Raw genomic sequence first — 14,759 nt, forward strand, 5'->3', positions numbered from 1 at the left:
TCCTCTGCCAGCTCTATTTGTCTATGGAGAAGTTCCCCTTCTTTGCAGGGCTATAACTTTTTAAATTGTATTGCTAAATTGACATTCCTATGGCCCATTCAACGTCAATTATCTATCGTTCAGGACGTAGGAACGTTATACTTTTTCATTCACATATTCATACTAAAATACGGTCTAAAGTATAAATATGTTTTTATCGTTTTCTGCAGCATTCGCCAGAACGTGATTTATAGCCCTAAATGCATTATATTGATGATCAAATAGTTTGATAGCGATCTGCGCGAGATAACAAATTTCAAATGGACGTGCTTCTAGAAGTTACTACTTATCATCTGATGTTAAGTAGTATATGTCGTTTATAATTCCGTGGCCAACGTTAGATGATATGATCATTAGAGCAGTTTGTATCGAACACGGTAAAAAAAAAACGCTGAAACTCACCGCAGCTTCCTCGTAGCGTTGGGCGATGAGCGTGGAGGAAAAATATTCCTATTATGGGATGTTGAAATATGCGATCCATCTCCAGGTTGTATAATAGTATATACGTCCAAATCATGTTGTTTATCGAGTTATTGGTAACGGATCACTATCCATTGTGTCGCGCTCGAGTCCCGGGACCTATAGCGAGTGATCGGACCGAATTTGGATGAGCACCAGTTTCCGTTTCCGGTTTGGGCGATCCGCCGATCGGCCACCAGATGGCGCTCTTGAACCGTTGGAGAGTTGAGAGGGGATCAACAGTAGATCTCAAGTCTCCGGGGGAGAAATATGATTGCAATCACAGATTTTAGAAATATTGATCTCAATGACGTGTTACGGCGTCATTGGCAGAATGAGCATGGCGGGGAATGACGAGTTTAGGCGTCCTTGGCAGAGAAAGTGTTAAGAACAAATTCTTATTTACACCCTGGCGAGAGGACGAATGGGCCTCTTGAAGGCTAACGGGTAAAGGGGACAAACATTTTTATAAAATGGAAAAGACGGACGATAAAGACGGACGATACATCACAGAAAAACTCATACTTGAAATGTATCGAGGCGACAGCAGACATACAAACATTCGTCTTTGTGACTGCAAGGTTGATAAATGTGGAGATTTTAGAAGGGCTGTATATTACCGTACATATAAATATACTAAGAACATACGTACATTGATAAATTATGCCCATCGTGTGGTTTTTGAAGATGACAAATTCCCACACCTTATTTGTGGTTAATGGGAGTAGAGACGCATCCGTATGTCTCTCCTCCAGACGGAGCAACTGAGAAACGAGGCTTCATCACCAGGCTGGAAGTTTTGCTTTGAGCTTTTTTTTGGTCTGTGCAGGAGAGTCGCAGCACGGAATTGCTTTCACTTTTAGAGTAGATTTAACTTCACGTGAAGGAGAGAGAATGCTCTAGAGACGACACGACACAATGATGGTGAAGGATTTGGCAATATTTCGCAAAAGCAGTGAAACTGGAGAGGAGCTCAAGAGGACCAGTCCAGACCAGCAACAGTAGGTTTGTGCAATGCACTAAATAAGGCTGCAGCTACAGTGCTCCATCAATGAACGGATAGAACATTTACGGAAGGCAATTGATGTGACCATTCTCCATAGAATTATATAATCAAGCTATATTTGATTAGGGGTAAGCTACTATTTATAGTAGTTGGGTGAGGAAGAACCTTGTCAATTGGAGGCGGGGGATGCATGACCTGGGGGGAGAGAAGGGAGGTGTATGGAGGGGAGGACAATAAGAGTTGTATTTCAGAGATAACAGCTGGTGGGGGTGTTGGGGTCTCTGGTCACATGACCTTCTATAGACCTGTTCGCTGTATACAAACATACGTGTACAAGCCAATCAGCAATACCAACTGAGTCACGTGACTAAGTTGCCCCGGACTTGCGTGAGCTGCTGCGCAAAAATAATACGACGGGGCTCTATGGCAAAACCATGTCACGTGACTCTCCTGACTAAAGGTTATTTCAAACGAAAACAGCTGTCATTTAGCCAAATCAGCATGGCTGAGTGTGAGTCTTTCACCTTTTACATATCTAGCTTTGGCATGGATTGATTGTTTAGATCGCTAGCATGGCTAACAAATGCAAATATATTGTAGTCTGCCCCGTTGTTCTGACCAGGATTACGTTCCTTTCTGCCCCGGTGATGCGCACGCACACAGAGTCTGGCGTATACAGCAAACAGGTCTATAGTGACTAGCAGTAAGAGGGGCAAGATGAACAGCCAGTTTATAAAACGTAAAGCTGAGACAAATTTTAGGAGATGGGAGGACGACCAGACCAGGCCAGGCCAGGCCAGGCCAGGCCAGGACATATTGGGAGAAACTAACCTCTTGTGTTGCCTGTTCTGTGTTTGTCACTCAGTTGGTCAGTCTCTCCAAACATTAACATTAATTCTCTTGTCATCATATGTCCCAAAACTGTTAAAAATCATTGATTTGTTCTTCGTTATGTCATAACGTCATGGCCTTATTATAGTAAAAGTCATAAAATATTAATTACATTTTAATATGATCATTGAGAGAAGTAGTTTGTATCTATTTTATACGCATCAGCATTACTGTCTGTGGGTTTATTTTTTATTAGAACCCTAGAACCCAACGTCAACAGTCTGGATGGCCACTCGTCAGTGAAAATGAATTAAAAGACAGATGGACAGACGCAGTGGATCAATGTAGCCGCGTAACGCTAAAAGATCAACGTAACCGCTCTACAGATATCGAGCGCCGGTAATACCGCTGTCGTCGTGAGTTTATTAATCATGGGATGTTCCACATCACCGTGGCGACCCTGCAGTCATCACCCGGGTTAGACTCGGGCTATCCATTTTCCTCTGAGGGAAAACGGAGAAAGCCTGGCCATTTTAATCAGTTATCCGAGGAGTGATCACATGTAAGCCGATCACGCGGCGGGTCAAACTCCGCTGCCACCACCAGCTATTATTACTAATCACTTTGACAGAGTTTAGCAGGACACCTGGGCTGCCCACCACAACCACCGCCGACGGGGCTAAATAAAACATGACCGACCGGGACGCAGGTGAAAATAAAAGCCACTAGCCTTTCACAAGCGTCGCAAGAGCTCCGGTGTTTGCGTGAAGGCACGGCAAACGCGACTCCCCTTGGCTCACTGTCTCTTCGCGGCGGGCGGACTGGCAGAAGGTGTGGCAGAGCATGTAAAAGCACTGGCAAGGCAAAGCCGAATATAAACCTGAAAAGTTCCAGCCGGCCACTTAAGGTAACTATCGATGACTTTTTTTATTGCCGGTGGGAGGCCCGCACGCCTGTCTCTTAGCGGCAAGCTCCGGCCACAACTCATCTCTGATTAATTCAGGGACTCAATAATTCAACAGTTGCACGTTTCCATTAGGTGGAATTATGCATCGTGCAAAATTTATCAGGGAAATAGTGAATGTTACATTCCGACTGTCACTCTGGGCACTAAGCTTATCGGAATATCCTGCTCTCTGCGGGTGGTTAGCGTTGGCAACCGTGTGTTGTGTAGCGTTTTGGCCACATTACTTGGTCGTTTCCTGATGTGAATTAAAGTCATGTCGAGACTTCTCACCTTGAAAAGATCCGCTACCAATCCATAGTCGGCCACCTGGAAGATAGGAGCCTCTGGGTCCTTGTTGATGGCTACGATAGTCTGCGGAAAGACAACGTGCTCAGAATAACATCCACGACACAAAAAAAACTCGCTTTTGTAGTAGTTAAGTGAATGTTTTAATGATGACTGTATGACTGTACTCTACCTTGCTGTCTTTCATCCCAGCCAGGTGTTGAATGGCTCCAGAGATACCAATAGCTATGTACAACTCCTGTGAACGAAGCAGGTAAACAGCCATTTCAAAATACTGGATCATCTTCAATTCACTAACAATATACGGAATTACCAGGAAAACTAAAGAAAATGTAAAGAAAATGCAACCTGGGTGTTGTTTTTCAGATTTCATGGGCTGAAATGTACTTCTATCCAGTCAACATTTGTTGCTTTTAGTCATGAAGTTTACCGTTGAATTCTGAATTTCTGTTGAACATTTACATTTTGGGTACATATACACAATGTTTTTGTTATGTTTGACTTGTGGATGGAAAATAATTTTTTCTACTTTCCTAATCCATCATAACTCAAGAACACACACTTCACACGTAAACAAAGCTTTGCAGTAAAACGTTTAGCTGTCACATGCTATTACTCCTGTATCAAGAGCTCAATTGTTAAATTTGAGAATGAAAAGAATTTAAAACGAAATCCTCAAATACCATATATTGTTTTTCCAAATGGGTTTTGTTTACATTTGGATTAAGGATTGGGCCTTTAACACATTCCCCGCCAATCACGTTGTACAGCGTTATTGCCGGCCATGCGTTGCCTGCCAAACCACGCTGTACAGCGATATTGAGATCAATATTGAATTTTTTCGCCATGGCACTCATAATTCATATATACACCTCCGGCGCTGCAGCTGGACCCTACGGCTCAAAAAAAACTACGGCTCAATACCGCCGCCTGGTGGATGGTTGGGCGAGTTACACTGGTAAACAGGATATGGCTGCTGTGCGTCGATTAAATTCATCCGGCCGTCAGATATTGTCGCAAGGCTCCCGACAGACACTATAGTACATATCGATCGCTTTATAAACTTAATAATCAATATGATTGGGGAGCTCCAGTAGCTCACCACGTACCGCGAGTGCTATTTCAGCGCCGTGGACAACCGCGCTCGCGCGGATCTGGGGCTGAGCGCGTTCGAATCCCGGACGGCAGCCGTGCCTTTCCCAGAGTGTCTTTCCCCCCCCATCTGAACCCTTTCAGCCTGCATCTGTCGGTCGAACTTGACCAAGTATGAATGCGAAGAAAAAGCGATAAACGCTAAAAGAACCAGGTGACTGGTCAAAGTTTAAAAAAAAAAATCAATATGATTTCGGCGTTTATTGCGACATACAAGCCGGAAATGGACCTAGGCGATCGACGTCCTATACCTGGGATCTTTCACCGCCAGTCTCATTGACGCACGGTAAGAGGACGCTGACGCTATTTTATTGTTTATTCTTTTCACTGCAAACCGATCTGATCAATATATCACCCATACTACATAAAGCATTTACTGACGATCACGGAATTATAAACAACCCCCCCCCCCCCTTTAATCCGCGCATGATGACGCATAACGTATAGGATCATATACAGTTGAATTTTTTAATATAGCGTGTATCGGGAATAAACGGCAATTGATAATCTATATATGCGTTTATGCCTATAACTCACATTCTATGAATTACTGCAGAAAACGATAAAAACATACTTATATTCTAGAAGGTATTTTTGGATGAATCTATGAATGAAAAAGTATAACGTTCCTACATCCTGAACGATAGATAATCGATGTTGAATGGGCCATAGTAATGTCAATTTAGCAATACAATTAAAAAAGTTATAGCCCTGCAAAGAAGGTGAACATCTCCATAGGCTTAGAGTGGTGGCAGTGAGGCTACATTGATGGATATAACCGTGGCAGGGAATGTGTTAAAGCAGGACACCTCAGTGTTGTGGTAGAGCAGAGTTGGGGCCACTAGCATGAGCACAGTGGTGAAACCTCTCAGAGGGGGAAGTAGAGTGCTCTGGGGCGGCAGCGCGCCTCGCCTGCATCTCCCCCCAATTCCCCGGGGGAGCGGCCGCTCCAACCCCTGGCTTTCAGCTTAATGCACTGACTGCCATATGAATATTTCAGTGCTATTTAATGTTGGCGCAGGATTCTCAGAAGAGCAGAGCATCAATTTGTGAACACAAGTCCACTGGAGTCTAAGAACTAAGTGCATCAAGTGCATCGTCGGTCAGACAATGACCACCGCCTCTGTCTGGAGTTTTCCATCTTCCGTTATTACTATAAAAAGCATGCATGGCGCGGCTGAGCGGTGTAGAGGTTCTAAGCGCTCGCCTTCCCACCTTGGAGGCGCGGGTTCGATTGCCAGCAGCGAAGTCTCTTGTCCCTATGAACGCAATTGGAGGTGTTTTTGCGGGCGAGGAGCCGATGGGGTACGAGTGCTGGTCGTTGCAACAGCGACTCCTACTGGTCGGTCTGTTCAGCGGGGAGGGGATCTGGGGGAGATAGCGTGAACCTCTGCGCACGTTACACTCTCCCAGTGAAACTCCTAGCAGTCAGGCGAAAAGAAACGGCTGGCGACTCCACATGTATCGGAGGAGTAGTCTACACCCTCCCCAGACAGTAGGGTAGCGCAACGAACGGGAAGGAACAACAAAAAATTGGGGGATGGGACAAAAGATGAAAAGGCTAAAGAAAAACTACAGTACATGACTGGTTCAAAATATCCACACATTAGGCTCTTTAAACCTGTATCACTGTACATACAGTACTACAATACTAAAACTCTGTACATATATCCGATTAGCACTATATTCCGTAGTACTAATTCTTATATTTTACACCCAGTTTAATCACCTGTACATTGTATATAATATTACTATTGCACTTTACTGTTACATTTGCACTCTGGTTGGATGCCAGACTTCTTTCCATTGTACTGTACTTGTGCTGTAATACATTTGAATCTAATCTAAAACATGATTGTCCTAAGACGGGACTCCTCGGGCCGGACAAACAGCAACATCTGCCGTTCGGGTTTCCAAAACACCCCGAAGCGATGGATTGACACGTGAGAGCGTCGCTCGGGTGTGAGAGAGCGCGCCTCGCTACACGCAGCCTGATTGCATCTCTGGCAAGTCGCTCGAGTGTGTTGGGTTGTCATCGTTCAGTGAAACCAGCAGCAGACTGGAATGTTGCCCAAACGCGGCGTTCCCCTGAACGAGCGCCCAGGTGTGACGGCTTCCGTTACATTGAACAATTCAGGGGCTAACCGTCTGTAAACACCTCGGGCCGCGCGGAGTGTTTACCGAACGCCGGTTATATGACGCCACCGGGTTCCAGTAACAATTAATTGCACCTTTAGATCGGTAATCGCAGAGAGAGAGAGCGAGAGAGAAATGATCATATGAATGCTCTCGTAAATCATGAATAATATACAGAGCGATTGGAGATCGGTAAAGGGAGAAAGCACATATACAATTCTAATTAAATTTCATACATTTAAGCCCCGAATGTGACAAGCTTGTCACAACATTCGGGAAAATCCAATTTGGGCAGGATGACCCGGTCTGAGGCCCTGAGCAGACAGCCACTGCAGTCCACTTTAATGGATCGGCTAAATCATTTAGGAGCCTAAATGTGCCATTAACTACATTTCATAGTGCCTAATGTGTGGATAATCACAGCTGGGGGTATCCCCGCTGAACTGGATAATGGAAAGTTAACCTTTTTAAAGGGCAAAAGATCCATTCTAATCATACTGAGTTTCTCTAATGTTGTGTGGACGTAGAGTAACAGGCATTTGTCAAGCTGAGTGCAATTTGCACGCTGCTAATACAACCCGACGCTCTGATGACGGTTTGCCATAAAAGCAGAACGTTAGCCTGGCACGAAGATAAATGAAAATCCACGTACATTTTTCTTTCGCCTTTTTTCATATTTTTGGAGTACCGATCTATTCCGTTTCATATATTTTATGCAGTTTTCTTCCTTCTTTTTGCAGAGCTGGGCCAGTATACATACATACATACATACATACATACATACATACATACATCTGCTATTCATTCTCTATGAATAGAACCTACAGTATGTCATAAAATGTGAAGACTTATTTACGAGATGGAAAATGACTTGCTTTGTATATAATTAATTGCATCTCGGGAGGAGCGTAACTCACCGGTGCCACAATCTTGCCCGTCTGTCCAACCTGCATATCGTTAGGGACGTATCCTGCATCGACAGCGGCTCTGGATGCGCCAACTGCAGTGAGGAGAACATCGTGCCGTTTAAAATCCACTCGGGTAAAGGGAAATAAATCGATGACATCATAAATATTCACAGAACAGCAACAACTAACCTGCAGCGTTCATTTTGTCAGCAAGGTCATAGAGCAGCTTGAAGTTGTCTCCACTCTTCAAGCCCCTTCCTGTAAATATGACAATTTATTAGTCTGATGTTGATACACAGTCATCCTCCATTATTTGCAACTATGCATAGTGCACTTTATATCCTTATACCACAACACTGAACTATGTGCAATAGTGTCCCTCTCGTCACTTGTGCCTTATTTTTATACTTTATCTTAATTACCTTTTTTAAGATTCTTTATTTTAGCATTAAACTTTTTCTTCATAATTATTCTAATTTTAAGTCTATATTTTGTGATTCTGTGTGATGGGGGGGGACTAGCAAAGTAAGATTTTCATTGTACGGTGTAACTTACTTGTCTGTTTAACTGTGCATATGACAAATAAATATCTTGAATCTTGATACTACTGGGGGGTAAAGCTGCAGGCTATTGAGAAGGTTAATCAAGAGTTATTTAAAGCTCAACTACAAGCCCCGATACTTTATTCAGCCTAGCTTACACTGCCGGCGCTTGAGAAAGCTTCACCAGCACCACGGAGTCAGGAGCCGTAGACACAGATCGCTTCAGAATAACTCTGGGACCAGTTTGTCCTTGCCTTCAGAGTTGCAGCCTACAGTAGGTTTTTGAAGAATATCCTGATCTACACAGGGTTCCCACAGACATTGCAAAATGAAATTCAAGGACTTGCAAGTACTTTTCCAAGCACTATTTTTCATTTGAACTCATTGGGCGCCAAAAACGAGTATACTTGTGTTTCGTGAACTGGGGATATCAGTTGTCTTCCAGTACTGAGTTAAGTCCGGCTGCTTCCGCCTCGGAGTGGATCAGGACATAGCAATCGGTCGGAGATTCAGTGCCTCAGACCTATTATTTCCTGTATGATAGCCATGCCCAATATTCACAAGTAATTGCGATCGCCATGGGACGACTGGGATTTATTCATTTTGGAGTACCTTCTGACTGAGGTAAGGTCTATTTTAGATAACCTGCTGGTATTTTTTTTTACCTAAAACATGCTTTTGTACCGATCAGTGTCGTATTTTACCGAACCTAAAAGATGCTTTTGGTAACGATGGCAGTTTCGGGGTAAAATGACCCCCCCCCCCCCCCCCCCCCTTGATGATTTTGTGAAGACACATATGTATATGGTATATACCTTTGATTTGGAGTTTCAGGCGAGCAATCCGAACGATTTGGGCATAATGCATATAACGCGTCATATCTCGCGATCTATGAAAAAATACTAGATTATTTTGGAAAGGGGCGATGTTTAGCATGGAATAGCGCACAAACTAAAGTATGTAGAGATTAACTGGTTAGTCAGTGTTGGACTATGAACAATGCCTGTCAAATTAGCCATACTATTGTCTCCATAGCTATAATACAGAACACACGATGGGTCCGCAAACATCGCTAAAATGGTTAACACTTTAATCGCCATGGGTTAAATTCATAATTTACCATCCCTCGCCAGCTCTATTTGTCTATGGAGAAGTTCCCCTTCTTTGCAGGGCTATACCTTTTTAAATTCTATTGCTAAATTGCCATTATTATGGCCCATTCAATGTCCTATATGTATTGTTCAGGGTGTAGCAACATTAAACTTTTTCATTCACATATTCATACTAAAATATGGTCTAAAGTATAAGTATGTTTTTATCGTTTTCTGCAGCTTTCTTCAGAACGTGATTTATAGCCCTAAATGCATTATATTGATGATCAAATACAGTTTGGTAGGAATCTGTGCGAGATAAAAAAAATTCAACTGGACGTGGTTCTAGAAGTTTCTACGCATCATCTGATGATGACCGGATGGGCGGGGGATCGTTTATAATTCCGTGGGCAGCGTTAGATGATTCATCCAGAGTGGGTCATATGTTCATCAGATCAGTTAGTATAGAAGACGTTAGAAAATAACGTTGAAACTCACGTGGCTTCCTCGCGCCGCTGGCAGATGAGCGTGGAACAGAATTTTTTCTATTATGGGATGGAGAAATGCCCGATCCATTTCCAGGTTGTATAATAGTATATACGTCCAAATCATGTTGTTTTTTCGAGTTATTTGCACCGATCGATGTTCACTGTGTCAATACGGAGTCTCTCTAACGATAGCGAGTGCCCGGACCACATATGGATGAGCACTACCGGTTCAAATGTTAATTTCTGGTTGGCGATCTGCCGATCGGCCACCAGATGGCGCTCTTGAACTGCTAGAGAATTGAGTGGAGCTTTGCAGTGTGTCTCAGGGCTCCGGAAAGGAAATATGATTTCGATGACAGATTTTTGAAATATTGACATCAAAGACGAGTTACGGCGTCTTCGGCAGAATGAGCATGGCTAGGAATGACGTATAAACTCGTTCACGGCGATCATAGTGTTAATAACGCTGGCACCATTGAGTAGAGATGGGAAAACAGAGTGGCGGTCAATGAGTTAAAGGGGCATTTAAAAGGCTACAATTAACTTTTAAATGCCGTTTTTTTATTGGGAAAAAAATCTGATCCAATATGTATGGCTTAAAACAAATTTCCGACAATTAGTTACACTTGGTAAAAAATTATATTTATTGATTCAGACATTTTTTATAATGGATGAACAAAACTTTCAATGTGAATGGTTGATTTGAATTTCAAGGACTTTTTAAGCACCTTGTTAAATAATTTGCTGTTTAAGGAATTCCAGACCTGGACTTTCTTTTTGTAAGAAATCAAGCACTTTAAGCACTTCAAGGACCTTGTGCGAACCCCGTCTACAGTACATCCTCGTCCGTCATACGGAGAAGGTAGGAGGCGGCAGCAACTTCATACCTCCGGACACCACGACTTTAGCGCTGGTCAGCTCTGGACGGTCGCTCTTGGTCAGGGTCGCCTCCAGCCATTCGGACACCCCAGCAGGCGAAGGTGCAGCCACTGCAGACAACAAGACAGACCGTAAGCGCTTTCTGTTCGAGGTTGTCAGAAGATCTATTAATAAACACAAACACTAGCAAGAGCACAACATTTACCTGTATGTCTTTTAAAAACCAGTATTTATTATTTAAACTTTTTTTTCCTCCCTTTTTTCCCCATCGTCTTTATGTTTTTACTGTATGTATTATTGTGTGGTTGTTTAAAAGAAATGCTAATGAAAATATTAGTAAAATAAATATATGTGTACTTTTTTACTAAAGTACATAAGCATACAGTAAAAACAAAACAAAAAAGGCACCTGCGAAACTTTGATCTACTATTTGCACAGAATTCTAAAAACAGCATTGTAAAATGCATACAACTATGAAAACAGGGTATCTGCAGGTTTCAACAAGTTAAATTTAAGTATTTTTAATACCAATTTCACAACCATACTACCGAAAAGAAAACACCACTTAGCGACACTGAACTGAAAAAAACATTGAATATATTTAATATTATTTAATCTCCAACAGCCGGGCTGCCCCCCCAAATATTTAATACCCCGCAGATACCCTGGTTGAAAACGAAACAAAAAAGGCACCTGGGAAACTTGACTGACAAAATCCTAAAAACAGCATTGTAAAATACATACAAATATTTTTAAAAGACTGATATTCCGTCCCTCATGCTAACATTCTGGTATGTATGGTTCAAAACCGCGCTACCTTCTTCTGACGTGGCGCTGCCTCCCTCGGTTGCGGCCGGCTCAAAGGACGTCCCCCTGAAGGTCAACACCTTGACGCTCTCGTTACACTTGACGGTGCTGAGAGCGTTCCCTGTCGAACACAAACATCATTAACTCAAGCCATTTGATGCAGTTGTGAAAAATGCTTCTTTCGATGCCAAAAAGAAAGAAAACTTTCTTCGCTCATCATTTACTAACAAAGAACCGAGTGGCGCTCCGATATGTGCGCGTGAGGGAAGCAGGGAATCACTCCAGAGCCTAATAGTATTAAATGTACATTTTCTTGGCAGTTCCAACTGAATTGCGTCAATCACGAAAGTCAATAAAAGCATATGAATAGAAAGAAAGAAAAAGGGGTGGGATGGGCCTGGAGTATTTCATTATTGTAATAAAATGATCTAGTCACCAGCGTAGATGGTTCTGACAAAGGTGTCGGGGGCCTTGATCTCGATGATATCGGAGATTGGGGCAACATCCAACTTGGCCGCAACTCTGGGGAGCAGGTTCTACAAAACGGTGAGTGAGCAGAGACATAGATCAAACCTGTGGAGGTGAGTGTTCGGTAAATCAAGAGGAACCAGATGTTACCTCTCCATCCAGCACACACGTAACCGAGGAACAGACATTTATAGACGGACTATATCGAAAAAGGGGAAAATGGTACATCACGGTAGTGAGAGAAAATGATGTTACATGCCGGTATGAGCTAATGATACATGGGGGGACGTTAGATGTACGTTAGATTGAGGTGCTGAGAATCAGCCGACATTAGCATCATCCATACGATTAGGAAACTGGTGGAAAATATAGCAGAAACGAATAACTTACTCATCCAAAGAGACCTGGTTAATACGATTTATTAACTCAAAGTATCAATGCAATAATAGTTAGGCTGGATGACTCAACGAGGTGTTTAGCTAGGACACCACAGGAAGAGAGTCCTCACCGGATCTTCAACATCTTTATACATACAAAACTGGAAGGGGTGGGGTCATAGGAACACACAAAATGTCATGTCAGGACATTTTGGGGAAAGGTGGGGGAGGGTTTGTTGGGGTTAAGAAGTGAGCGAGATCAAAGAGTCATCAAAGAGAGGGGGGTAGGGAGTCTTAACTCCCACAAAACACACAGACAAACAATGTACCATACAGTCCATTGTCCTACCTTTCCAAAAGCTGATGCTCCGGCAACAATGTGGGTGAAGCTGAACTGCTGCTGTGTCGCCAGGATGAGTGGAGTCAACTCCTCTGCAGAAAAACAAAACAGGGCAGACGTTTTGATCGGCGTCAAGAGTTTATTTTCTATGTAACCCGTTGGCGGGGTGACCTCTTTTCGTCACGATACACGTAGAACTGACTGCAGTTTTAATACTTTTTATATTTTACTACTTAACTCATTGAACGCCAAAAACGAGTATACTATTTTTTTTTTATTATTATACTAAACAGTCAGGCAGACCTTGGTGTGTGACCCCTGAAGCTCAGAGGGAATTGGAATTGAAATGACGATCGATGAGGTGGCAGTATCGCCTACCTTTTGAACTGGGCTAGTTTAGTGTGGGAGGCTCACACGCCGGAGTTGAGAGCACTCGAGCAGTGGTAGAGAGGTACCAATGGCGATCGCAAACTTTGAGATTATTATGAAGAGGCCAAAAACGATCACACTTATGGATGATAACATGCATTTTCACCAGACTACATTGGACTCAGCACTTCTGGTAAATCATAAAAATACTATAGTCAAACCGGCCGAGGAGGTAACATCCTGATTCTCCTAGATCCACCTGCAGCCTTCGACACAGTCAAACATCAGATCCTCCTCGCGTCCCTCGCAGGAATGGGAGTGGCTGGCTCTGCGCCGACATGGCTGACATCATACCTCAATGAAGTGTCATGGAGAGGGACCCTGTCGGCCACCCGCACCCTGCGGACGGGTGTCCCCCAGGGCTCTGTCTTAGGACCCCTTCTCTTCTCCCTCTACACTAAATCTCTGGGTAACTATCACATCTCATGCCTTCTCGTATCATTGCTATGCCGATGATACTCAACTCTTCCTCTCCTTCCCTCCCTCAGATATCCACGTCTCTGAGCAGATCTCGGCCTGTCTGTCCAACATCTCCGCTTGGATGACGACCAACCACCTCAAACTGAACCTAAGCTAAACAGAATTGCTCCACCTGCCGGCCAAATCCTCCCCCCTGACCGACCTTTCCATCACAGTCGAGAATGCAGCTGTGACCACGTCCCCGACCGCCAAGAACCTTGGTGTTGTCCTCGACGATCGGTTGAACTTCTCCATTCACATCGCAGCGACAACCAGAACCTGCAGATTCCTCCTGAGCAACGTCAGAAGGATCCACCCCTTCCTGACAAAAGAAGCCACCCAACTCCTCGTCCAATCAACAGTCATCTCCCGCCTCGACTACTGCAACGCACTGCTTGCTGGCCTCCCGGCCACTGCCACCAAGCCTCTTCAACTCATTCAGAACGCAGCGGCCCGCCTGATCTCAAACCTACCGAAGTCAGCCCATGTCACCCCACTTCTTAGGGACCTGCACTGGCTCCCCATTGCCAAAGGGCAAAGGGAACCGCTCCTGCCTACCTCCGGTCAATGGTCTCTAACTACACACCCTCAAGACCCCTACACTCTGCATCTTCTGCCATCTCAGACCCACTCTATCCGAGCTCCGGGAGGGTCATCAAGGAGAAGCCGCCTTTTCTCAGTCCTTGCCCCACAATGGTGGAACGAACTGCCCACCACAGTTAGGACAGCCGAAAACCGTCCAATCTTTCGCCGTCGACTAAAGACGCACTTCTTCAACCATTATCTGAAATGAAAACAAAAGAAAAATCGAATCCTAACTAACCTTACTGTCATGCACTTGTCCTAATAAACTAACCTATACTGTAGCACTCAACACTTTGATGAACATTGTTGCCATAGTATTGTATCCATAGCTATAATATAGAATATATATATAGCCCTGAAAACACCGCCACTTATTCCTATCTTTTAGAGCGTTGGCGTGGTAGGAACTAAGATGCTCTAGGCCTCCGGCGCTGAATGAGTTAAGTCACGTCACAATACGATAGTATTGCGATTAAAAATATATTGCGATATTAATATTGCGATATATTGT

At 43.7% G+C, this 14,759-nt stretch overlaps 1 protein-coding gene across 1 annotated transcript in view; it reads right to left on the bottom strand.

Annotated features, from left to right (window-relative positions):
- Window positions 1–14,759, bottom strand: part of etfa (electron transfer flavoprotein subunit alpha) — a 38,727-nt gene that overhangs the window by 1,527 nt on the left and 22,441 nt on the right. The window contains exons 4-11 of the mRNA XM_084335543.1: window positions 12,785–12,867; window positions 12,027–12,126; window positions 11,601–11,711; window positions 10,792–10,893; window positions 7,973–8,041; window positions 7,793–7,875; window positions 3,760–3,825; window positions 3,573–3,653 (exon numbers count right to left, since the gene is read on the bottom strand). Coding sequence (XP_084191669.1) covers window positions 3,573–3,653; window positions 3,760–3,825; window positions 7,793–7,875; window positions 7,973–8,041; window positions 10,792–10,893; window positions 11,601–11,711; window positions 12,027–12,126; window positions 12,785–12,867 — 695 coding nt within the window. The remainder of the gene's footprint in view (window positions 1–3,572; window positions 3,654–3,759; window positions 3,826–7,792; window positions 7,876–7,972; window positions 8,042–10,791; window positions 10,894–11,600; window positions 11,712–12,026; window positions 12,127–12,784; window positions 12,868–14,759) is intronic.

The sequence above is a fragment of the Notolepis coatsorum genome (genome assembly GCF_963971535.1).
Source record: "Notolepis coatsorum genome assembly, chromosome: 18".
NCBI classification, from domain to species: domain Eukaryota; kingdom Metazoa; phylum Chordata; class Actinopteri; order Aulopiformes; family Paralepididae; genus Notolepis; species Notolepis coatsorum.